The following is a 23,716-nucleotide window of genomic DNA, read 5'->3' as shown; positions in this document are numbered from 1 at the left end:
GTCCTGATGTAAAAATCTGTCAGAAGCAGGTGGTGTAAAGTTTGCGATAGACGTCAGAAAATAAACTGCGTAATTTAATTAAATTGCTGCAGCCATTTAATTAATCCGTGATTTAGGCTGTTTTTGATCAGCATGTATCTTTTTAATAGGACAATGAAAAAATCATAACACATTTGCCCTCCTGATGGGAGAAGATACAAAATCACTGCAACTCTATTGTGTGGTTGGAATTGGTCAGAAAGTTTGCAGGTGTGGGCGGAAGTGGAACACGCACAAGGAAAGAGCGGTATGGGTCAAACATTCAGCAGGAGCAGGATTAAGAGAACAATCCCACACAGGGCTCTACACCAATACAGAACACAAAGGATTTATTTTTTTTCATTTTGGATTTTAGTCTATATCTGGAAAAATGATGATGTGCCTGTATGGGCCAGTCACATATTGAAAATTCAGCCACTTAGCAACAGCCTTTATCCAATATATGACCCTCTGTCAGCTCATCATTGAATAGTGGCTTAAATGACATCACTCTCAGGAAGTATTTGCACAGATGATGTGATGATATGACTCATGGAACAGAGAAAAAATGCGAGACCGACCCCACATGCCTTTGTGACATTGATGAATTTCTTGGGGCAGCCAATAAGACTCAGTGTGTGAGTGTGTGTGCCTGTGCTTGTGTGTATATATAGATACTTTGTGTGTATGTCACCACAAACTACATCCTCCAAAATGAACACACAGGCATTAGTTTATATCTAACGGAATCTAATCAGTGATGGTGAGATGTGTGCGGAGGGTACAGAACCTGCATCCTGAGCCTCACACACAGCTGCTACGTTCACTGTCGCAAGTTCAAATGTGCACCAAGATGAAGCAGGAGGAGTTCTGACTGACTGACAGCGGCATAGCATGGCATTCTGGGCCCTGTGCCCCCACCCTCGACACCTTTTTTTTTGCATATGTCCTATGCTTCTTATTGATTAGGTCAGAGGTGCTTTCACACATATTTCCCAATAAGCCTACAAAGGCAGTTCATCTTCGGACACCTTGGCAGCTAAATCAAGCCAGTACTGTCTGATAAATGAGAGCTAGGATAGATACCAGTGTACGATGCACTATTGCAGCATAATTCATTCATCAAACAATGGCCTGTCTAGCCTGTTTGCTGGACCTAAACTAGCCTGAATGATTTGTTGTGACAAGCTCCCATACATCAGAACTTTGGCTTGTGACACATTCGCCATAGACTTTGATGTAAAATAGTGATACAAAACCAACAGTAAAACCACCAGAATTAAGAATTAAGCTTATGAATGACCTAAAGACACTATGTCTCTCTATGACCCAAAGACCTTAATGTCAAATGACTGCTTGTAATAACCTTTAATAGCCATTTCATGAGCTCACCATGTCACAGCTGAGGGAACTACTGCTGCTCCACTCTAAGTTGCTGTTTCTGAAACTGCGGGCCATGTGTTTCATGGTTATGTTGATAGATATGGATATGACACTGTAAGCTATGATGCTGATTACTTTATATATTAATGATTAATATACAATGCAAATATGCTCCAAGCTGGATTCCAGGCTGACTGCCTTCAATCTAAACAACTGCTGATATTAGTTTAAATCATTCGTGCTCTGTATTAGTTGTCTCTCAACTGATTTATTCAGCCAAAAATAATTTTGTTATGACACTAATAACTTAATAATTTAAAACATTGCAAACAAACACAAACTTCTTATTCCAGGCTTTTCACAGAGCCTCTGTGCATTGTAGCCTCGGGTAGTCAGTCCCGCCTTTACCCCCACTGTGATGCCTCTGACTGCTGAACATTTTGAAATCAGTTTGTCAAAGTCAGAATATTCAGCAGAATAAATAGCTTTCTTTCAGCTTTTGGAGGAACTGATGATGTGTCTGGTCATTACAAATATTAAATATAGTGGAAGGAACGTGGTCCCCGGTGAAGATTAGGCGCTTGCCACTGATTACATCTCTGGCCTGCCAGAAATGTGGATTGTAATATCCAAGGTGACGGCAGCTTCCTTTATATGAGACTCTCTTCCCAGGAGTTAAATATTGCTTTATATAACATGCTCTGTCAAGATGTGTATTCATCACCGCTGTCGAAACAAGAGAGATGAGTTCCTCTGAAGAAGTAATTCCCGGATATTATATACATATATTTATATATATATTAAAAATATATATATATACACATATATATCCTCTGTCCCCCTCCTCATGCACACACACACAGTAGCACTCGCACACATAGAAATACAAATGCACACACTGTCCCTGAGGAAATGTGGTGATGTTGTGATGATGATGATGAAGACAGCAGGTCATATAATGAAGAGCATGCTGCTACTCTCCTACGAAGATTCAGCCTGCTGATGATGTAAAAATGTATGAATAGACTATGCTGTGTGAGCATGTGTGTGTGTCTGTATGTTTACATGTTTGATTGTTTGTGCCTGCACACGTGTGAAGCAAAAGCCTACTTTTCCACTGTGTGTTCTAATTATCCCCCAATAAGGAGCCCTAGTGCTATTCCCCCCCCCCCCCCCCCCCCCCCCCCCCCAGAGCAGTTAAAGAGTCTAATGATCAGCCATAATACTGCTGTTAAACGGCCTGGCTCACAATAAAATACTGTAATTCCTCTTCTGTCTCTCATAATAGGCTGAATTAATGCCAGTGTGCTGCTCACAGGAGTGTTTGGATTAGAGAGAAAGTCAGAGAGAGAGAGAGAGAGAGAGAGAGATGAAGAGAGAGAATGAAAGATAGAGAGAGAAAGGCCCACATAATCATCTTCACACCAGACTGTCTTAATGAAAGAGAAATATGTCCTGGCATTAGAGCTGTTACAGGGGTCAACTACAAATGGTCTGGATACTCACTCAAGCATTACCTCACATACACAGTGGCAGAGTGGCAGACATTAGTAATGCAGATTTGCTATGTGTAATATCTGAAAGGACACAGCTTGTGTGAAAAGGCCATGACCCTTGATTGTACTTCACCAGTTAAAATGACATTCAAATTCAGCTCAGTTTCAATTAAAAAAGAATTGAAATGTTCTGTAAAAACGACAGGTGACGGTTTCAAATGAGAAGGCTCTGGAAATGAATAATGATTTTATCCACGTTCCTCTGACCCACTGCAATACAACAAATAGTGCTCAGCTGCTGTTCCTGATTATCTCCACTGAATGGGGAGTACATTGAACATATTTTTTTATTGTGCTTTACTTTGAATAGTTCCATTTGTAGGAATGAAAAAGTGTTTAAATAAATGTAGAAGAACATGACTTTTTTTTTCCTCTATGCTTTTTTGGCCTTATGTACCAAGAAATTCAAATACACAGAAACTTGGGTGTGACAGAGCCAGAGTGACAGCATTAGACGTGCTATTAATCTTCTTTTGTTCTCACCATCTTTAGAATTGTTTTTCCAACTGCAAGCGCTACCATATGCTGTAACAAAATTATGAATCCTCGGACTATTCCTGTTTTTTTTATTTTTATTATCGCCCACACTTGTGTCACTTTTTCTCACCTCCTGTCCATATTGTAGGACGTTGTGGTGGTGGGAGAAGAAAATTTCACCACGCCGTGCTATATCCAAATGGATGATGAGGCCTGCCACATCCTGACAGAGACCCTGGGTACCTATTGCCTCGTGGGCCAATCTCTCAGCGCTGCGACCACCAAGCGCCTCAAACTAGCCATCTTCGGTCCTGTCACCTGCCCTGCCATGGAGTATCACATCAGAGTCTACTGCTTGGACGACACACAAGACGCCCTCAAGGTAAATATACGGCAATTTTTGCGCGCTTGTATCCAGTCTTTTGTCTCTGTGTTTTGCAAAAGGTTATGTTGCAGAAATGAAATGTGTTTGTAAGCATCAATGATGCTTGTGTGTCATTTTGACTGAATTGTTAATGTGTGTGTTGTGTAGGCATAGCCAACAGATGAGATGTGGGAGGCTGAATGAGAAATGTTTGTGTTGGGTGTCATAACAAGTGATGACAATTGCTTGCATTTGAATGCTAAAAAGATGTGGCTGGTACCCCAACACAAAATAAGCTACATTTATCCCCCTACTCAACTGTTGTCTCCTTCTGTTTAATACCTCCATCTACCTACACGGAGGAAAGATAAGGCAGGATTATTATACCGAGCAGGGATATTAAACACGGTTATTAAGTTTGGGAACGGGTAATGAGAAGTGATTGTGATACTGCTGCAAGGACATTGAAGTTGGCTTCAGATGGCAGGTCCAGATTCACGTTCATAAAGCCCTGAGAGCATGAATATACTGTATGAAAAACATTTTATTTGTCATTAGAGCATTTTGAAAGAAACTGCTGCAGCAAACTGGATACACGACAGCAGCACAAAAGTAGAAATATTTGTTTTGGGGGGTTAGTTCACTTGGTTTCAATTTAAAAGAAATAATAAAAAATAATGAACAAGTGTGTGTTTGTGCATTCAGGAAGTCCTACAGATGGAGAAACAAATGGGTGGGAAGTTGTTGGATGAACCAAAGACTCTCAACTTTAAAGACAGCACCCACAACCTGCGACTCTCTATCCACGATGTCCCCCACACATTGTGGAAGAGCAAACTTCTAGCCAAGTACCAGGTAAGCTCTTCATACACCCTTTCACAAAGAAAGGATTAAAAGAGTTTCACATGCAGTCTGACACCTGAGTAAATCTTCTACCCTCCACACCTCTCTGCAGGAGCTTTCCTTTCAGCAAGTGTGGAACAGTTCACAGAGGAATCTCCACTGTTGCTTTACCTTGGAGCGGTTCTCTGCCAGCACTGTGGACCTGGCCTGTAAGATATGTGTGCGCCAAGTAGAGGGAGAAGGACAGATTTTTCAGCTGGACACTACGCTGTCAGAGGTAGGGTTGATACTCGCTAAAAGTAGCCTCTTCCAGGTAATTTATAACGGCCTAAAAGAATCGTTCCCCTTGTCTAGATATGAGCAATGCATCACAACCATTAAAGATCAGTTTGTGAATCCCTCCTCCCTCTTTTTGCAATGTTCGCAAAGACTGACAGGGTGGAAGACAGGGAGTCTCAATCCTGCGTCCTTGTTATAGTCTTACCTGTGACCAGGCCAGTACAGAGCACGGGGGTAATTCTCACCCTCTAGTCGCGACGTACTTGCTTCACAAAGGCTATCTGGCCAGGAGAAAAGAGCTTGAGGGATGAAGGAGCACACGGGTTTTGTGCTCAGTAATGAGATGAATTACAGTACATGCAGTGCAGAGCTGTGTCCCTGCCTGGCCTTGGCTCATTTGTCTCTGGGTTTTGCTCTGGTTTCTGTAGCCAGACCTCCAGTACTTAATCCTCCAGAGGCAATGCATTTGAAAATCACTCAGCTTGCATCAATAAATGAATGGCAATAAAATAATCAATCTTCACTTTTATACTATCCAGAAACAGGGATATTCTGTGCTACAAATCCATTTGAGATACATTATGTTTCCTTTTGTGTGAAATTATGTATATGCAGCCTGCACCCTGAAAAAACGCCAACATCTCTACCTCCCTCCCTCCCTCCCACTCTCTCTCTCTCTCTCTCTCTCTATGTGTCTCTGCTTCTGTCTCTCTGTAGGATTCCCAGAGCATTGACACGTCTCTGCTGGACCCTGCCAGTAACATCACCACACTGGTGGGGCCCAATGCCTTCCGCATTCCCGTCTCCATCCGACAGAAGTTGTGTGGCAGTCTGGATGCACCACAGACCAGGGGAAATGACTGGAGGATGTTGGCCCACAAACTTAACCTTGACAGGTGGGTAGAGGAACAGGGCTGTGTGGGAGAGAAAAAGAGTTAGACAGTGACTCAAATTTAAACTCTCACTGATCACAGTCTGGCTACAGGAACAGGCTGTCATCAGGCTTGGCTCATTTTTAAGAGATGAAATGGAGGAAAAAGAGTGACTTGTTTTAGAAATGAACGAAAGAGCACAATCCTCCCTATTCTTAAGTTGGTGATGTGCAATTATCGCTGCTTTTTTTTTTTGTCATTAGAATTTTGTTTTTATTTGATTTTGTTTGGAGGGAATGTGACACTTTTTGATAAGCATTTGTTGAATTCAGATTAATTGAGCCAGACTGAACTGAGACCGACTGAGAGAGAGACAAAGGTAGAGTGACGCTGCTTTTTCCAAAACGTCATCCGTGTGTCTTTGATAGTCTCGTGTATGTGATGGAGGTACAGTGCGTGTCCATTTATAAGGTCCCAGCTCAGCAGGGCGCCCTTATCACAGGCAGCAGCTGCAGATTGACGAGGCCACTGACAGAGTGTGGCGTGGGGGTGGGGGTGGGGGAGTGGAGGAGAGAGACTTCAACCGACCTCTCATTCACAGCCACAGTGATGATACATGCAGTAAATTTATGTGTTTATTTTGAATATCAAAATGTGGCTGACAAACAGAAAAAAGTGTGCAAAATAGGATTTTAAGAATGTAATTTGCAGCACAATGCTCTGAAAGTTGACCCTTTTCAAATCACTTACCCACTTAAAGGGACTAATTGTTTTATTCTCCCCACTTGTCTCTCAACTTTATATAAATGAATATTCTTTTGCTTAATTTATAGTAAACTAGCAGTGGGGACCATGAAATCCAGCAAGTTTTAAACTGGTTGGGCAAAAATCTTATGGGAAAATATATGTTTTTAAAAAAAGCAAATGAGTGTTGATCCTCATTAGAAGATACCTGTATAGATGGTGGAGCTATCCTGCAAACTCATCCATGTCTGGTAACCATTTACCTCCTTTTTCTAACCCATCCCTCTCTGTTTTGTTACCATCATACATTCAGGTATCTTAACTACTTTGCCACCAAATCCAGTCCTACGGGGGTGATCCTGGACTTGTGGGAGGCCCAGCATTTTCCTGACGGCAACCTCAGTCGCCTGGCCCAGGTACTGGAGGAAATGGGACGCCATGACAGCCTTGTTCTTGCACCGACTGATCACTGACATCTGCTCACCAGGGAGTGTGACATTCCAGGGAGGAAGAAGACATAAAAAGAAAATAAGAGAGGGGGACGCCCAATATCAGGAAAATCACTTGGCATCACAATGACAAATGCATGTACTCACTCACAGATTCTGGGTGTTTGTGCACTCAGAAGTAAGAAACAGCTAGGTCTGCTCAGACATGACCCAGTTAAACATTGGCAACAAAGGGTGTAAAAACTTGGAGGGTAAACAAGAATCTCTGCCAGTCATTTCTCCCTGGCTGCCCCCCCCCTCTCTCTCTGGTACAACGACTTGATATTTTTGGCTCTAGTTTCCTTGGAAACAGCTGTCTGGTTATGTGGATGGACTGTGTCGATATGTGGATGATGCCCTTGCCATAGACAACAGTCCTGAGTACTGAGACACTATCAAAGGTCAAAGGATCAGAGGAGCAAGGCTTGGATCTGAGGAAGCAGTCTCCATAGCAACTCCACGAACGAGTATGTGTTCTGTGATAACATAGTATTTAATAATATGCCTATTTATACATATCTTTTTTGTATTTTATGCTGGAATACTTTGCAGTGTCCTCACATTTTTGTTTCTTCTTTCATTATGTTTGACTGTATCATAGCACCTCCTGGTGGCCACTTGCAGTAATGACTCATCCTGTCAGCCACATTTACATGTACAGAAGGAAATCAATGATGTAATCATTTTACAGTCTTAGTGTTGCTGTCGTAACTACTATTAATACTTTTTACTCATGTTATGTATAATTATTGATTTTCAATTATGTGTGCTTGTTTTACATTATTTTTTAAGTCTTAAAAATATTTTTGATAAGTTGCATTGGTTATGATTTTTCTTTACTTTCTTTTTTTGCATGTTTTTTTTTTTTTACCAGGTCAGTTGGCAAAAAATGCCAGTCTATTACCCCATATTAGAGGGTGATAAAGACCATTTTCCCAAACTGAATAAAATTCATGACTGATGCCGGTGATTTGTACGTTGTTCAACATGATGTCATCTACATTAAAGAGACCAGGCAGAAAAGAGCAGTAGCGGTACTGTAGAGAGGGGAATCAGATATGTATATTTTTATAGGACCAATGCAACTGAATACGACTGCTTTTTACCAAATAATTGACATACAGTGTATGAAGTTAAATTTAATACAGAAGGTATCATCCAAATATCCAATATCATTACAAAAAGTGTCATTTCTTGAGTTTGGAACTGAATTACATTCATCTTTGATTTTAACTCAGACTTCAGCCATCAGTGTCCGATGACACCGATTCTGTGCAGAAAAAAATGAGTGATGGTTAGTAAATGCAACATTCCTTTGACGCAGCAGCACTTGTGACTGTTCAAGTGTTCTTGGTTGTTGTTGTTTTTTTGTTTTTTTAATGGCAGTTATCCCAGTTTTTCGTAAAAGTCGTCTATGCAAACTTTGCATCTTTCTGAAACAATCTTCTCAGCGGGTTAGCCTTTGCATTCCCTAGTTGTTCTTCAGCTTCATGATTATTATTGTGTATAGTGAGAATGTAGCCTGTCTGTTTCTGGCACACATGACGTTCCTTGCAATTGCTTGCATTTCATCTGTCAAGTTATTGTACAAAGTGTAAGAAAGAATTTTTAAGACTAATAATAAATTATATTTATATGCAACATTGAAAATGGAGCATGAGGATCTCATTTGTTTGAATTGTGAGATTAATAACCTGAACCTTACTGCTGTGCTCGACATAAATAGAAGAGCCTTCAAGACACATAGTCCTTTTATTGGGGAATGTTATCCAGATCCACTCATACACTCATTAATCACATATGTACAGATTAAATAAGGCACATGCCATAGTGGTAGAGTGGATGGAACATATTCTGTACACAGATAAATCAAACACATTTTAACATCCAGCAAGGCAATAATTAGCAATAGATTTCCACTCAACTATGTACAAATCAATTGTGAGAGGAAAGAAGAGACAGTGAGGGAGAGCAAGGCCTCATTCTCAGCTCTGAAGACCTGAAGGACAACCAAGATTCACAAATTCATCAATGACAACATGTTTTACCCATAGGTCTTATTTTAATATAGAAATAAAATGTACATAGGAATACTATATAGAAAAAACTGTTATCTGTTTCTTTCTAATTAATTTAGTCTTAATCAGCTTTGTTCTGTAATAATAATAATAATAACAAGAATAATAGTCATTAACAATGAGGTCACTGAGCGTGAATTAGACATTTCTTTGGATGGATGACAGTCACTATTGTCAGAGTTGACAATGACTGAGTCAAAAAAGAAACACGAAGGCAGCTGTGACAGTACAAAAAACTGCTCATAGAATACTGCTTTATGGCTTTGGAAGGGCAGAGCAGGAGCTTCCTCTGTTCAGAACTAATCTCAGGGATTTTATTCCTCATCTCCTGCAAGGATCCCCGTCCGCCTGCCCACCTAGGCAGTCTGGACCCAACAACCACTCAGCTTTCACAGAAAGCACAGCCTGAACGCTGTCTGAGACAAAGGTGGCTCAGACAATGGGAGGGCAGATCTCCCCAGACATAGTAAATCTTTTGCCTCTCATTTTTCTGGCTCCCCGTCGACCATTATTTGTATCACTCATCCTCCCTGTCAGTTTCCTTTGTCCTATCATTCACAGGCTCTTTTTTCCCTTTCTTTATTGGCCAGTGTAAGTGGCACTATGCCAGTGGCAGTGACAAGTCTCTGTTGATGAGAGCATCTCTCTCGACCCTCTGTCACAGTTTGATGTCTTGGGACTCTAACATCTTCGCCAGGGTCTTCTTCACCCTCAGGGCTGTGAGGCGAGAGGCTGGGTTGTGAGCCCAGCACTCCGACATCAGTTTTCCCATCTGCCGCAGACACTGAAAACACACATGCGCACATACTACATAAGAATGCAATAAATACATCTTGAATACAAAAACTCTTTACATGGGATTTTCAAGTTGTGCAAGTGTCTATTAATGATTAATAGTTATCTATTGTGCCATAGTTATCTGTTGTCTTTAATTAATCATGAAGAATTTGTTAACCACTTATTACCACATATAGCTACAGACCAGATGGCTTTTAATCATGTGAGGAACCAATTACTATTTCTAATTGATGCATTACAATACCTCATCACTGCTCCAGCGATTAACAAATGAAGGTCTTTGTTTCTTAATGCAGACGACTTCTCTCATGTCCTCATAGGAAGGGTCAGTGGGCACAAGGTCATGATAGGGGAGCTGATACTCCTCCACGTTGCCTTCAGGAAAACAGATATATATGGGAATCAGCTGATCAGTTGTGAAAGCATCTAGACGTGTACTGATAATGTTTAAATAAAAAAAACAACAACTCCTGACCTCCAGAGATACAACGCCGGGCCATCTCCCAAACGATGAGGCCAAAACTATACATGTCAGCCATTATAAAAGACTGAAAGTAGCTCCTGTTCAGGGTCTCATCCAATACTTCAGGCGGCATGTAGCGCTTTGTACCAACGCGTAAGTTCGGAGGAATATCCACCTCATTAGTGTCACTGAGACCAGGAGGAGGAATAGAAATGGATTAAACATATTTCAGGAAATGTCCAAGATACTGTTAACGGTTTTTAAATGAATGTTCAAAGGTCCAAAATACATGTTGTACCTGTTAAATTTGACAGCCAGTCCAAGGTCTGCTATACAGCAGGATCCGTTCTTTTTTACCAAGATGTTTTTACTCTTCAGGTCTCTGTGCGCAATGGCTGGTTTTCCCTGTGTGCCATAGATCTCAGTGTGCAGGTGGCAGAGGCCTGATATGGAGGAGTAGGCCAGTTTCAACAGAGCCTTGACATCTAAGGTGTTGGACTTGAGGTAGTCGTATAACGATCCATTCTCATGGTAGTCTGTAATTAGATAGAGCTGAGTCCACGAGCCGGTTCCTTTAATATCTGCTGCTATGAATCCTGGGTGTTGGAGAGAAGGGACGAAAAGGAATGAGAAGCGTGCGTGCACACATACGCAAACAATTTGGGTCCATTTTCAGACAGACTGCACACCAACACTTAAACCAGCTCTTATTTCTATTTATTTTCTTCACACTCCATTTACAATTCCTTACCTAGTATATTGTCGTGTCTCATCAGGAAGGTCTGATATATCTCAGTCTCTCTGAACCAGCTCTCTTCCTCTGTGGTGAAGAAGACTTTAACCGCCACTCTCTCTCCTCTCCACTTGCCCATCCAGACCTCTCCGTATCGCCCTTTCCCAATCTGCTTAACCATATGAATCTGCTTGGCGATTGTGCGCTGCACCTGTTCACAGTTTATTGTAAAGAAACGTGTGATTTGTTATGCATTTTCCCTTTAATACCACATTTTAAGGTAATTGGAACATCATTATTACAAATCACATATTAAAATTGTTTGCTTGCTTTGCTTTTTGTCACCATGAAAAGCACCAAAAACAAACATTTTACATTAATCTGTTTGAATATGTAAAAGGAGAGTTTTTCTCTTTTCATCTTCTTTAACCCTGTTTCAATCATCCTGCTGCGATGATATGGTGATGATATACATACAATTAAAGATATTCATGATGATAGCATGAAATTAATAATAGCATGAAATGTATTTAATCCATATTCTTAGTTGAAACCATAAGAAACTCCAGTAATTTATTGCTGTTCTATGAGAGAGAAGCAGGAGATGTTCAGGCAGATGTGCACTGATTTTTTCTTACCAGTAGAGGGAGTCCTGACCCAGAGCCAGACCCGATGCTGTGGGAATGCTCTATCAGGTCCTTGAGGGACTCCCCGGGGGGCATGTAGGTCTCCTCCTGCTCCAGATCGATACTATAGTGTGGTCGTGACTCCCGCCGCTTATATCTGCCACAGAATAGTGATGCAATATTTACTGACACCCCATGAGGATGTGCGAATGTGTTCATGAATACAATGAAGTCTTCAACATTTTTACCTGTAGTAGCAGAAGATAAGGACGAGACCAAGGATGATACTACAGACTGTGAGTGAGATGAAGAGAGCCATGTACTGGATACTGCTGTCCACATAATCTAAAAAGTGAGATAATGTATTAATATTGTTTTCATGTTCTTTTTTATTAGAATTGTACCCCTCCTAAAAGTGAATCATCACGTTCTAAATAAGACGGAGGGTCTGTAAAAATTGGAACTGATTAATAAACAGTGACAGTCATTTGTTCATTCTTATCTCCTCCAACATCTGTCTAATTTTCATTGGCAGGGACAAGCTCCTTCCACCCCCCCCTCCCTCTAACCCTTCGCTGCACCCTCCTCTCACAGCGTGTGATCGATCTCATCTCCTTCCTGAATCCAACAGATCAGCTGTCACGCTGACATCGCTACAGAAACCCCAAAGGCCTAAAGCAGCTCTGGGGCTCTAGCCTTTCTTTCTGTGCTCGTGCCAATCAGACACACACACACACACACACACACACACACATGAACACAGGGGATACTGTGTGGATGAGAAAAGAGAAAGGTGAACAGTACAATTATTACAATGTTCAACACTGACTATAGAACAGTACTCGCTGTTAGATAAGGGATTATTACCAACATTTCACATGCACTCATATTCAGTATTACCTCTAAATAAAGTTGTCTCAATATTTTGACTAAATTGTTGGCTTGTTTATAACCCATCTGATCACCTGACAGCTTTTTTCTCACTCCATCTGACTTTGTTGTAGCAATGTTCAAGCCATGTTCACGGGTCACAGCGATTACTGAGTTCAGTGTGATAGAAATGATGGCCCAAACTATGAAAAAAAAAAAAAATCCTTCATATCACTCCAACCGACTTGACAAATCAGTTTGTCAGTGTTTGCTTGAAGGTCAAAATGAAGCGAGTGAGACTGTGTAAAAGCGTAATGGTAAGTTTGTGTGACAGAGACAGAGAGCAAGCGAGAGAAAATGTGTGTGCGCGTTGGTGTGTTGCGGAGTAACAGATGGACAGATATCTCACATCCGTCCCGAGGCAAGAAACTCAAGCAGGCCCTGGGGAGAGGCTGTCCTTTTCATTAGAGGGTGAGAGAACAAGCCAAGGCTGCAGGCTCTGTTTCACCTCTCTCTCTCTCTCTCTCTCTCTCTCCTCCTGTCTCTCAAAGCAGCATGTGCCACTTCACTGTGGTTTGTAGCAGTTTAAACTGTCACTACCCATCACCACCCAGCGTGGCCTGAATGAGCCCATTCTAAACAGCACTCGTGCTTTAAAGTGGGGCAGGATTTCACTGTGTGTGTGCGTGTGTCTTACCTGACGTCATAAGTGGAGGAAGAGTAGGATGCAAGTCTCTGTTGCAATAGTCCTGATCTGTGCAACACTCCAGAACTCTCCTCGAACGTGCATTCCATGTGTCCTAACACACACACACACACACACATGCACGTAAGCCACATGCATTTCTACATAACACTAATAAAGACACAGGAGTAATGAATATTTACAGCCATGCTTATTCCTAATGAGAACATTTTACAATATACCAAAGGTTTTTTTTTCCACTGAGTGTAAAGATAGTGGGGTTTGGACACATCTGATTTAAATAGGTCTCATAAAGAGCTGCAGTGAGTCGAGTAAAGCTCATAAAGACTTAACAACGGCTCATGAAGACGGACACACATACACAGGCAAGTGCAACTACTTATCCACACAGGAATACGCACACATACATTGACACATACAGCTGACTTACTCTGCACTGGAACTCAGAGCCGACAAGACCCAAACAACCTGCAGTGAGTACCGTCAGACCCCCCTCCTCCTCCTCCACCATGGTGAAGCAATAACCATCAGTCCTGCCAAAATGCGCAAACATCATCATATAAGTAAACATTGACTTGGAGTTTTTTCATTGTCGTCACCATCATAGATGTTTAGGCTCAATAATACTTTATTGAATCCGAATCCAGTATTGGAACTCCTCATTGAGACTCAATAATGTAAACCTTTTTAAATCAGAGAATCAAAACTGGAACAGTTTACATGTTTAGGCAGTAGCAAAATCAATGCAGCAGAGCCAGAGATAATTTTTTATGTCATGTTCTCTGGTGGCTGACTGCAGTTTAGGTCATAAATCCTGCAAATGCATTTCTCTCAAATGTGGTGTGTGTCATTTTTTCCTATCATGCTGATGTTGAAGTGCTAAGTTTTCTGATACATTTCGTTTTTGTTTTATTTACTGTGTGATGCCATAAAAAAGGGAGTGCGACGTCGTGGCCAACAGGTAATCCTAAACCGCGAGTCAGGAGGGTGTGTGGGTATATCCATGATACTACAGCTCCAGCTCTGGTGACTCCTGGAACAGACCCTGGCTTCAAATGATGTCACCAGCGCAGTAAGGCAGCACCCATGTATCGTGGATCTCGTGGCTTAAGTTTTGCACAGCAGGTGGAAGGATGTGACATCACTTGAGGCTCTTTATCAGCTATTGTGCAGCTCTGCCTGATCCAACAAGAGGCTTTATACATATACTTGCATTACACTATATTAGACTTAATTCACATATGCAATGATAGCCCCCCCCACACCTGTAAAAAAACAAACTAATTAGTTGCAGCCATCAGATTCATATATCAATGGCTCTGACGTATTGATATTAATGATATAATATTTCTATATTCATTACATGTACATACAAGCACATGCCATAAGCACACGTATTTATCTCTTCAATGCAAGTGAGTGTAAATAAGCTCTCATTAAAAACTGCAGCTAAAGTTTGGATTATTTTTGGATTCTCATTTGCGTTGTCTTTCAATAGCCTTGACATAGAGTTATTTTTATAGTCCGCCTGTGTGCATCTGTGTGTGAGCGTGGCTCTGTGTGTGCTTCACCGTACATGCAAGTATTGTTCACGGAGTCTTCGGGGCAGTGATGGTAGCAGTGACACCAAAGCAAGTTCTGAGCTGAAACCGTGGCTGTGCTGCTGCTCTCCTCTGCCCGTCGCTCCAGTCCCCCCTTCCATCCATTCTTCATCAGCATGGTGTCCAACATGTTGGCTGAGCACGGAGAGAGAGAGAGAGAGAGAGAGAGAGAGAGAGAGAGAGACTTAGCGCCATGGCAGACCAAAACATCTGGGCTCTGGTTTTGCTGGAGCCAGAGGAGTAAAACCTAAGTGCACATACCTCAGCAAAATTAAAGACAGAATAATAATAATAGAATATTTGTAAGACGCAATATGAGTTCTGCCTACCTTGGCACGTTACCATGGTAATGCAATCTACATAAAGTGTGAATATATGCTGCTGAAAGAAACCCTGCTGTTCTGGACCGGAATCAATGTACCTGCATGGAGTCTTGAACCATAATAACTCTGCTCACCAAGAAGAAGTCTGTGTTGTGCATGTGTTCATGTCTGCCTTCTTGCAAGTCCCTGTGTATTTAGTGTGAGTATGCATAGTATATTAATGCAATACTCAAAAGAATCTATCTAACATTATATAGCAAAGATACAACACTTTCAGAGCCTGAACTGAGAATATTAATGATATTCCCCATAATAATCACTTTGTATAGTAAATTAAATCCTCCAAACCAACAGTAGAATTCAATCTGAACTGAAAATATTGAGTGTTGAGTGTGTTGATGATGTTGTTGATTGATGATTGATTTTAGAAAATGTTGTCACTCCACGTATATACTCATTTTTCATCTTATATGTTTAGTTAACCGGGACAATGGATAATCATTGCCTCAGAGTTAGCTAGATAACCCTCGGCAACAAATACACAAACAGAAAAAGTAGGAAGTATCCACTCAGCTTGCACAATAATAGCAATCATTTCCATCCCAGAATCAATCTCCAAATGGTGCAAGACAGTTGACATTTTCCAGCAGGTAACAGCTACAGTGAACTACAGTACCAAAACACCCACAATTAAGTCAGTAAGGTGTATTCACATATACCAGGAGCAGGATAAATATTATTGCTCTAGACTTGCCCATTCCTGAAAGTGTTAACTTTCACAGCTGCCATTGAGAATTGAATTAATCCAAGGCCATGATTTGAACAAAAAAGGAATTCCACCTTTAGTTATTCAGTTGTGTAAATGATTATCAGCCAGGAGTAATGTCAACATTATCAACTGGAACGTGACTGAACGGTACACAGTATATGTACGTGTAAGTACTTCATTAAATGTTGACTATTGAAAAAGGCACACGAGTAATCCTCCAGAGGACTAAATGATTAAAAGGCTGTATCAAAGTGTGGTGCAATATAAACACACTGACTGTTCTTTTTTTAAGCCATACTCTGTGTCCTTCCAACTTAAGCTGTGTTACTGTCTCTGTCAGAGAGGAGTTTGTGGAGGTGTTCTGATCCTCCCTTACAGTGGCCTTGGCTTGTCTATCACATCTACTTTGGAAGTATGCACAAAAACAACACAACATCTCATGAATTGGCAGGATTTCAGTTACATTCTGTCTGTATCAGCTCTTTTTATTGCACTTTTACAAAGGCAGTGAGTGAGCAATGAAGAGAGGGGCAGGTCACTCCAGAGACAAAATGTTAGAGGAAAGCTGTTGGCAGGAAAGGAGAATCCTGGTTTGGACTAAAAAAGCGAATACAGCGTGTATATGTAGCTGACAAGAGCCGACCTGTAAAGCTGAAATCAGTCAGATTACCATGTCAGAAATCACAACAGGGAGCAGTGTCACCTCTCCAGATTACCATCATCGCATTCCAGTTGGAAGCAAATAATGATGACGCAAATAATGCAAATAATGCAAAAATGCACCTTATTTGGTTTCTCTTTTGTTTTAGACCACGTGATGCACTATTAAAAACGCATTATGCAGAGTGGCAGGACATTTATGGCTGCACAACATTACTGTCCGACAAGTTGTTGTTGATGTTCAGTTCCTAGACATGATAAGCATTAAATGTTGTCCTCGCATGCTTTACATTTTTGAAAATGTCACACAGTTGTGGTGTAGACTAGAGACTTGATGCTGGACATAAGGGAATTACATTCAAATTCAGGTTAAAGTTAGCAGTGGACGTATGTTACAAATGTACAGTGTGTAGTAATTTCTCAAGAACTTTAGCGTCAACTTGGAGGTGTTTGTCTGTGGGGAGAGTTTGTCATGCTTGGTAGTGTATATGAGCGCAGTAAAGACGTTATATGATATAAACCCATGAGAAGTTCTAAAGAGAGAGGTCTGTGTTACACTTTGAACAAGTTTTACTAACACGGAGCTTTTCTTCCTTAATTAAAACACCACATTGATAGATAAAAAAACCATTAAGATCATAGTATTAAATCCCCTTGTTTAATTTGTTTCTAATACTGCAAAGATAGACCGTAAGACAGCATAAAACAACTTGGATAGATTTAAGTATATAAGGCAAAAGATCAACTGGTTGTTATTATTAATGTTCACTGTTTCTTACACACCTAAGCACATAATTGCACACACTCCATTTTCTCTTTGTCTCACACACATACAACCGACAACAGACTTGCAGTGTCAGCTATGGGGCACACTCAAGGTCACCCCGAAATCTGATCCGCATCCCCCGCACATTCCACAGGCTGTTCCTCAAACTAGACATACACACACAGTCAGTGTAATACACACACACACACACACGCACGCACATACACATATTATGAATTACAGTAACCGCTCATCACAATCAGTGGCACTGCTTCTTGGGCCACTTCCACACCAGCCCCCAGCTTTTCCAAAATTGTGTCTCCGGTAGTGACAGCGGTTCTTCTGCTGCCTACATGACTGTGTTTTCTGTGGTGACAGAGGCAGCGAGTCTATGGACTGTGTCACTTATCATCATATTAATGAAACATGGGAAGTTCTCATATTCTCACTGTCACACCAGATCCAGATGTTTATCCAACAGCTCTTGCTCTATTATTCTGTCTGTTCTCCTGCTGCATTTGCAACCTTCTGCGTGTGTTAGACATTATCACAAATATTGGATAAAGCAAAAATAAGCTGCAACAACAAACTGTACTTCATTGATATAGAATATTGACAGAGATAAGCAAAGTCACGTGCACACAAGAAGGATTAACATCTGGGATACAGCCACACATAATGTATATCCTTCACCATGTGTGCTGGCCCTTCTGTGACCAAAACATGACATAACAAAGAACAGATATTAAAAGAATGGCTTTGCTAAGACTTAACTTATTAATGACTTAGGTGTGTTTTCGCATTGAAAAAGCTAACATGATTATTTAAGCATTGGCGAGACATACGTGATTTTAATGATTTTATTTTCTCATTGAAAATTCAGTGATTTAGGGTTAGGGTGTGTGTACTCTTGTGAACTGCAGGAGCATTTAATCAAAATTGTGTCTCATGAACACAATATTCAATTTGACTATAGAGGTCTACAGAAGGTACACTCACTTCTGTTAATATCTCAAATGAATTTCTGATATTTTGAAATATTTATCTATTTACTTATTTAATTGTTTGTTATTTCTTAAGTGCACCAGACATTAAAGTGTGTGATGTGACATGCGAAGTTATAATCCAGAATGATACCAGTCAATAGAAATACTATAACTGACAATTGATGCAAAACAGAATTACTGCTAGGGAGAAAAGTTGAAAGGGGAATTTCATGTCTCGAAAAAAAAGTCTGCATAAAGTGTTCCAATTAACATGGTTGTTTCACAAGAGCTCGCTTGACTTGACTTGACTTGACTTGATGTGCTACAGCCATTTAATCTGCGAGCTGAGACCTTCACACAGACTTTGCAGAGAGGAGTGCAAGAGAGAAAAGGGAGATAAGTTACTCCAGGTGGCCAAGATAAATCACCTCCTCAAAGGAGACATCTTCCCCAGTGTCTCCAGGGTACACTCTGACCCTGGAGGGGTCACAGCCGACCTGCAAAGGGGCCATACATCCTCCTTCACCCTTCCACAGCGTCCTCATCCCTCTTAACCCCCTACGGGTTACAAAGGACTCTGCCACACGAGACACTCACACTTATGCACATATCGTACATGCACACACACACAAGAACACATTGGAAGAGCACATTCCACGCTCTCTCCTCCTCCTCTGCTGCTACGCCCACATCAGGTCATCTATTTCCACTGTGCAGCTTCCAGCAACCTGTTCCGTGTTTACCGGCCGTGACCACACTGCCTTTGTGGAAGAATGTGATGGTCACTTTGAGGCTCCCACCACCTGCTTCAATAATGCCACAACAAATTTATGGATGGGGACCTGTCTGCTGTAGACTCTGGTCCACAATGTAGCCCAACCCAGAAAAACTGGCTCAACTGTCAGGGATTCACACTGGCTGCACATATGAAACTTTCCACAGGGGTGTGAATACAGCAGAGAGCTGCTATATCCACAACAAAATACTTAAACACAGAAATGAGCAGACGCAGAGACAGACTGACTTTTGCTTTATTCCAACAAATGCCAAGAGCAGAAAGAGACAGACACGCACACTTGATTCATAAAGGAATACACTAATGTACATTTAGATTTATTGCAGTTACTGATAAATCAGTAGGTCAGCAGTTACTGATAAAAATATTGCACATGGCAAAAACAGTAATTGAGTAGGATAATTCTCTGAACCACATTAATAAATGTCTGTGATCACAAAAGATCCTTTCTGTATGTGGTTTCTTTGCCAGCATTTTACAAACAGTTTACATGTTTTCCCTTTCTTCTATATTTTTTTTATATAACATTTTTAATGCCTTTGTGAATATCCGTGCAAATGTGTGAATACTTTCTTATACTTGCACTTAATGGAGTAATTCTCTTGTAATTAAAGGAGTACTTGATCCTAACAATGAAAATGTAACACTGTGTCAAATAAAACACAGCCAGTATGCTGAATATTTTACTTCACAGGAGCCGTAGAGAACACATGCACTGCAATTTGCTGTACACAAGACACATGCACACAAACGCAAAGACTAAGACTGATAGACACAGAACAGGTGTAGATGCTGGCATGATATGAAACCAAGACTGTGTGTTGACCACAGTGTATGTATTTGTGTGGCACTCATCCCAATGCACCATCTCAATCCAATCTTCTCTTATCTATTCCTACCCCTTATATTATATATATTATATTATTATTTTTTTTAACATTGTCTATCCACAATGCCCATCCGTTCATCTCAGTGCTCGTCTTGAGCTATCCATGTGGTCGGGTGTTACTGGAAAAAGACACGAGCCACTGACTAATGCTGGGCTCCATTACAGACATATTGAGAGACTATAGCCATAGTGCCACCACAATATGTCATTTTACCCCACAATATTACTCCTGCCAAAAAAGCTTCTGTTTTTACTCAAGGTTGTTCAAGGTCTGCATGAAGCTTAAAGCGAGATATGCTTAAACTTAATGGACCAATTTGATTTGGCCTAAAGAGTGAGCTGTTAAGTTTCAATGTTGATATAATCTTGAATTTCCAACATTACGTGGTTTTTCTTGTTAACCAAAACCACAGCATTATTGTGTGCTCATATGGTGGGAAAGTACATCATTCAGAAGCTACAATTACAGAACTTGAGGACATCTGCACTCTAGTAGTCCCTTAAAATACTCCCTAAAGTCACAAAAAGTAGTCGCATGCTTCCAAGTCTCGCAAGGCAGATAAACTCATGTGGTGCACATGAGAGACTATTACACAAACACACAGTATATGCTCCCATGCCTGACCGCTGGAGCAGCACATCTGCCTGGGGATCAAATTCAGTGTGGGGAACCGTATCCACATCCTGACAGGAAGCAGCGCACAGAAGGCTGGAGGAGCCCGGTCCTGCTGAGGACCAACTGCTGCTGTTTTGTACTTCTGGACCACTGCACCACACTACACTCTGACCTCGTTCCACAACACTCAAGTCCACACAGATGCCATCCAAAGAGCGTTGAGTATATTTTATACTAAATAACACTGCTGAGGAAACTTTTTGTGTATAGTTAGGTACATTTCATACATTTGGAATTAGATGGTTTTTGTCAGCTGAATTAGTCACATAAACCAATTCTATGAGGACCAAAAAAAGAGCCCCATCCCCTTTAAATGTCATGCAGCCTGAATACTTTGAAGCTCAGTATCCCAAAAACTGCACTTACTTCAGAATTACATTCTTGTAATTTCCTAAATTAGAAAGTTTCATATTTTGATGAAGTCCGTTTCTAACAAATCTCATCAATACATAGATCTCATCTCATCAATATGCAGGAAATTCACAGCTTCACAGCTACAGAAAACGGTTGTCGATGAAGACAAAACAAATCCCCCCTCTTAATGCTCCCACAGAAACACACCCCTACAGACAGACACTGACATTTGCAGATATTCAAAGATCGCTGTGAATGAAAACACCACAGAGTGTACTTGGAAAACGATGGAGGATTGGTTTGGTGGAGTAAAGTGAACCCTGTATTTGTAGTTTTTTAACTACGGACTGATATGGGAAACAGCAGTACTTATATCAGTTTGTGTGTCAGTGTCTCTCCATGCGACATCTCACCTTCTTAATATATTGTATATCTGAAGTGATGGACCGCTGTGGGTGAGTGTTTCTCGTCATATCAACAGTCATGTCCCAGACACATTGGGTTTCGTGGCCACTCAGAGATTTTGTGATGCAAACATGTGACAAAGTTAGACCAAAATGTGTGAAATGAGCAAATAATAATAACATAAATAAATAATAACACTGGTTTCCACTGCATTGCCACTGAAAGAATGAGACTAGGGCTCAACTGTGAACCTCACCAGCCTATAGAAACAGGTGGCAAATTGACCGTGCCACTTAGATTTATGGGCAACCTCCCACATGTTTTACTCATTTGGGAGACCTTTAAAAAGATCAGTTCACAGGGGAAACAGAAAAAACAACTGATGGCTGAAGTATTAATGAAAGAAAGTGGACAGAAATAGTAAAACTGAGGGAGGCCAAACAGCTCTAGTACAAAATCTTTCCAATACGGCTCACCGCTTCATTTCACCCACTATCTGTCAGTCTGCACTGACAGGGACAAGCAGAAACTTTGCCTCCTGTCAGTTTACAATCAGACTGTTGAAAGCATAAAAATCAGTGCTGCTCAGAGATGATTATATCAAAATTACACTTCCTACATCCTTTATATCTGTGTAGCAACTGACCCTCAAACTCGCTGGACTAATACTGGATAAAAGGTTAAACACTCAGTCTGCACAAATAAGAATAAAGGAAATTCTCTGAGGAAACATTCATCAGCAGCTGAGGTATTTCATGACCAACTGTGAAAGTTACAGCTACCTCTGAACCACTCAGTCAGTATGGGATTTTACAGATGGTCTTTATTTTTGACACAGTAAAGCATTTCTTTGTACCAGGGTTCAAATCAAAACCTCTCTGTGTTCCAGTGTGAGATCATACTTATATAGGTACGTGACTTTTTCATATTCAAAGCACCTCAAACCATAGAATTAACCACAAATGTATCAATTACAATTTTGTAAATATATGTATATGTGACAGAAAAACATACATGTGCACACTGTATGTATCATATACTATAAGTGCATTCTAACTAGATAGGTCGCTGAATTAAATAACTGACACACAATATAATTTCAGGGAGAGTCATATATAAGAAGTGTGTGTGTGTGTGCGCGTGCGTGCGTGCGTGTATGTGTGTGTGTGTGTGTGTGTGCGCACGAGCTCCCAGAAGCTGGCTTTACAGCCTGACACCCAACTGTGTTCTCACTATATTTCTGCAAAGGTTAAGCTTGTCCACATAAACCATAAAAAGCAGGGCTGCAACAAATTGTGATTTTCATTATCAGTATATCTTTGGATTTCTTTTCTAATGATCGATTGTTTGGTCCATTAATTTCAAAAAATTGTGAAAAAAGCCCAAGGTCTTCAAATAGCTTGTGTTCTCCAACCACGAGTTGAGTACCTAAAATATTCAGTTTGCTATCATGTAAGACAAATAAATGACTCGAACAATGAAAACTAGTTGAATAACAGAGTCGTTTCAGCTCTAATAAAAAGCCACACTGGGAGTAGGAGATCATAAAAACAAAGAATTTATGTGTGACTGGACAACTTAAAGAAATGGTTAAATTAGTGTTTTAATCTGCGCACATTAGAAAACAGGAACTCTCCAACCATATTTATACTAATGCTCAGCTTGACCAACAGTGCCTCTCTCTCCTCTCTGTGATCAAAAACAGAACAAATGCACAAGTGCCATTTTCTTGAGGCTGGGAGCTTGTCGACCCTCCCCGCCTGTCACAACCTTACGGGGCACTGCGACACTTTTGGCATTCATCGTAAAAGACAACTGGCTGTCCATCTTCAAACAATTCAAAACATGAACAGAGGGGTGGGGGTGAGGGGGGTTGGTAAGGCTGAGGACGGGGCAGATAAACGTGCACCCATTCTCATGGCAGCCCCTGTGGAGATCATAATAGCTTTTGCTCATCATAAATACCACAGGGTAAAAAATAGATGGATAACCTCACAGCAGGCACGATCAACCTGAAGCCAAATGATACTTAGAATGAAATGTGTGAAAACATGCCACCCAGAAGCACACGTATAAGAGAATATGCATAAAGTTAAAAACAAATTCTTTCACTTTGCTTCTTGTGGCTTTATATTACAGTTTACAGAATGAAAAACAGCGATAAAAGGCAGCGGAAGCATCAAAACACACAGT

General features: G+C 40.8%; 2 protein-coding genes across 2 annotated transcripts in view; one reads left to right on the top strand and one right to left on the bottom strand.

Moving 5' to 3' along the window:
- unc5cb (unc-5 netrin receptor Cb) overlaps positions 1 to 8,610 on the top strand; it is a 106,137-nt gene extending 97,527 nt beyond the window's left edge. The window contains exons 13-18 of the mRNA XM_070850124.1: positions 3,583 to 3,816; positions 4,504 to 4,653; positions 4,754 to 4,918; positions 5,638 to 5,816; positions 6,850 to 6,991; positions 7,323 to 8,610. Coding sequence (XP_070706225.1) covers positions 3,583 to 3,816; positions 4,504 to 4,653; positions 4,754 to 4,918; positions 5,638 to 5,816; positions 6,850 to 6,991; positions 7,323 to 7,412 — 960 coding nt within the window. The 3' untranslated portion in view covers positions 7,413 to 8,610. The remainder of the gene's footprint in view (positions 1 to 3,582; positions 3,817 to 4,503; positions 4,654 to 4,753; positions 4,919 to 5,637; positions 5,817 to 6,849; positions 6,992 to 7,322) is intronic.
- Positions 8,611 to 8,838: 228 nt separating this feature from the next.
- On the bottom strand, positions 8,839 to 12,056 carry bmpr1bb (bone morphogenetic protein receptor, type IBb). Its single transcript, XM_070849964.1, has 7 exons — positions 11,971 to 12,056; positions 11,735 to 11,879; positions 11,115 to 11,307; positions 10,662 to 10,959; positions 10,376 to 10,551; positions 10,145 to 10,275; positions 8,839 to 9,886 (listed from the first exon to the last, which is right to left on the bottom strand). The coding sequence occupies exons 1-7, from the start codon at positions 12,039 to 12,041 to the stop codon at positions 9,761 to 9,763; spliced, it is 1,140 nt and encodes a 379-aa protein (XP_070706065.1). The 5' UTR covers positions 12,042 to 12,056; the 3' UTR covers positions 8,839 to 9,760.
- Between the last annotated feature and the right edge of the window lie 11,660 nt (positions 12,057 to 23,716).

Source organism: Pempheris klunzingeri, chromosome 19 (assembly GCF_042242105.1).
Source record: "Pempheris klunzingeri isolate RE-2024b chromosome 19, fPemKlu1.hap1, whole genome shotgun sequence".
NCBI classification, from domain to species: Eukaryota; Metazoa; Chordata; class Actinopteri; order Acropomatiformes; family Pempheridae; genus Pempheris; species Pempheris klunzingeri.
This window is presented reverse-complemented; position numbering and strand designations above follow the sequence as displayed.

Bases quoted from the DNA above. Each gene is read 5' to 3' on its own strand.
- bmpr1bb (XM_070849964.1), bottom strand. From the start codon at position 12,041: ATGGCTCTCTTCATCTCACTCACAGTCTGTAGTATCATCCTTGGTCTC. The intron at 11,880-11,970 runs GTAAAAATGTTG...ATTCTGTGGCAG, and splicing joins CTTATCTTCTGCTACTACAG to ATATAAGCGGCGGGAGTCAC. The intron at 9,887-10,144 runs GTATTGTAATGC...GTGTGTTTTCAG, and splicing joins ATCGCTGGAGCAGTGATGAG to TGTCTGCGGCAGATGGGAAA.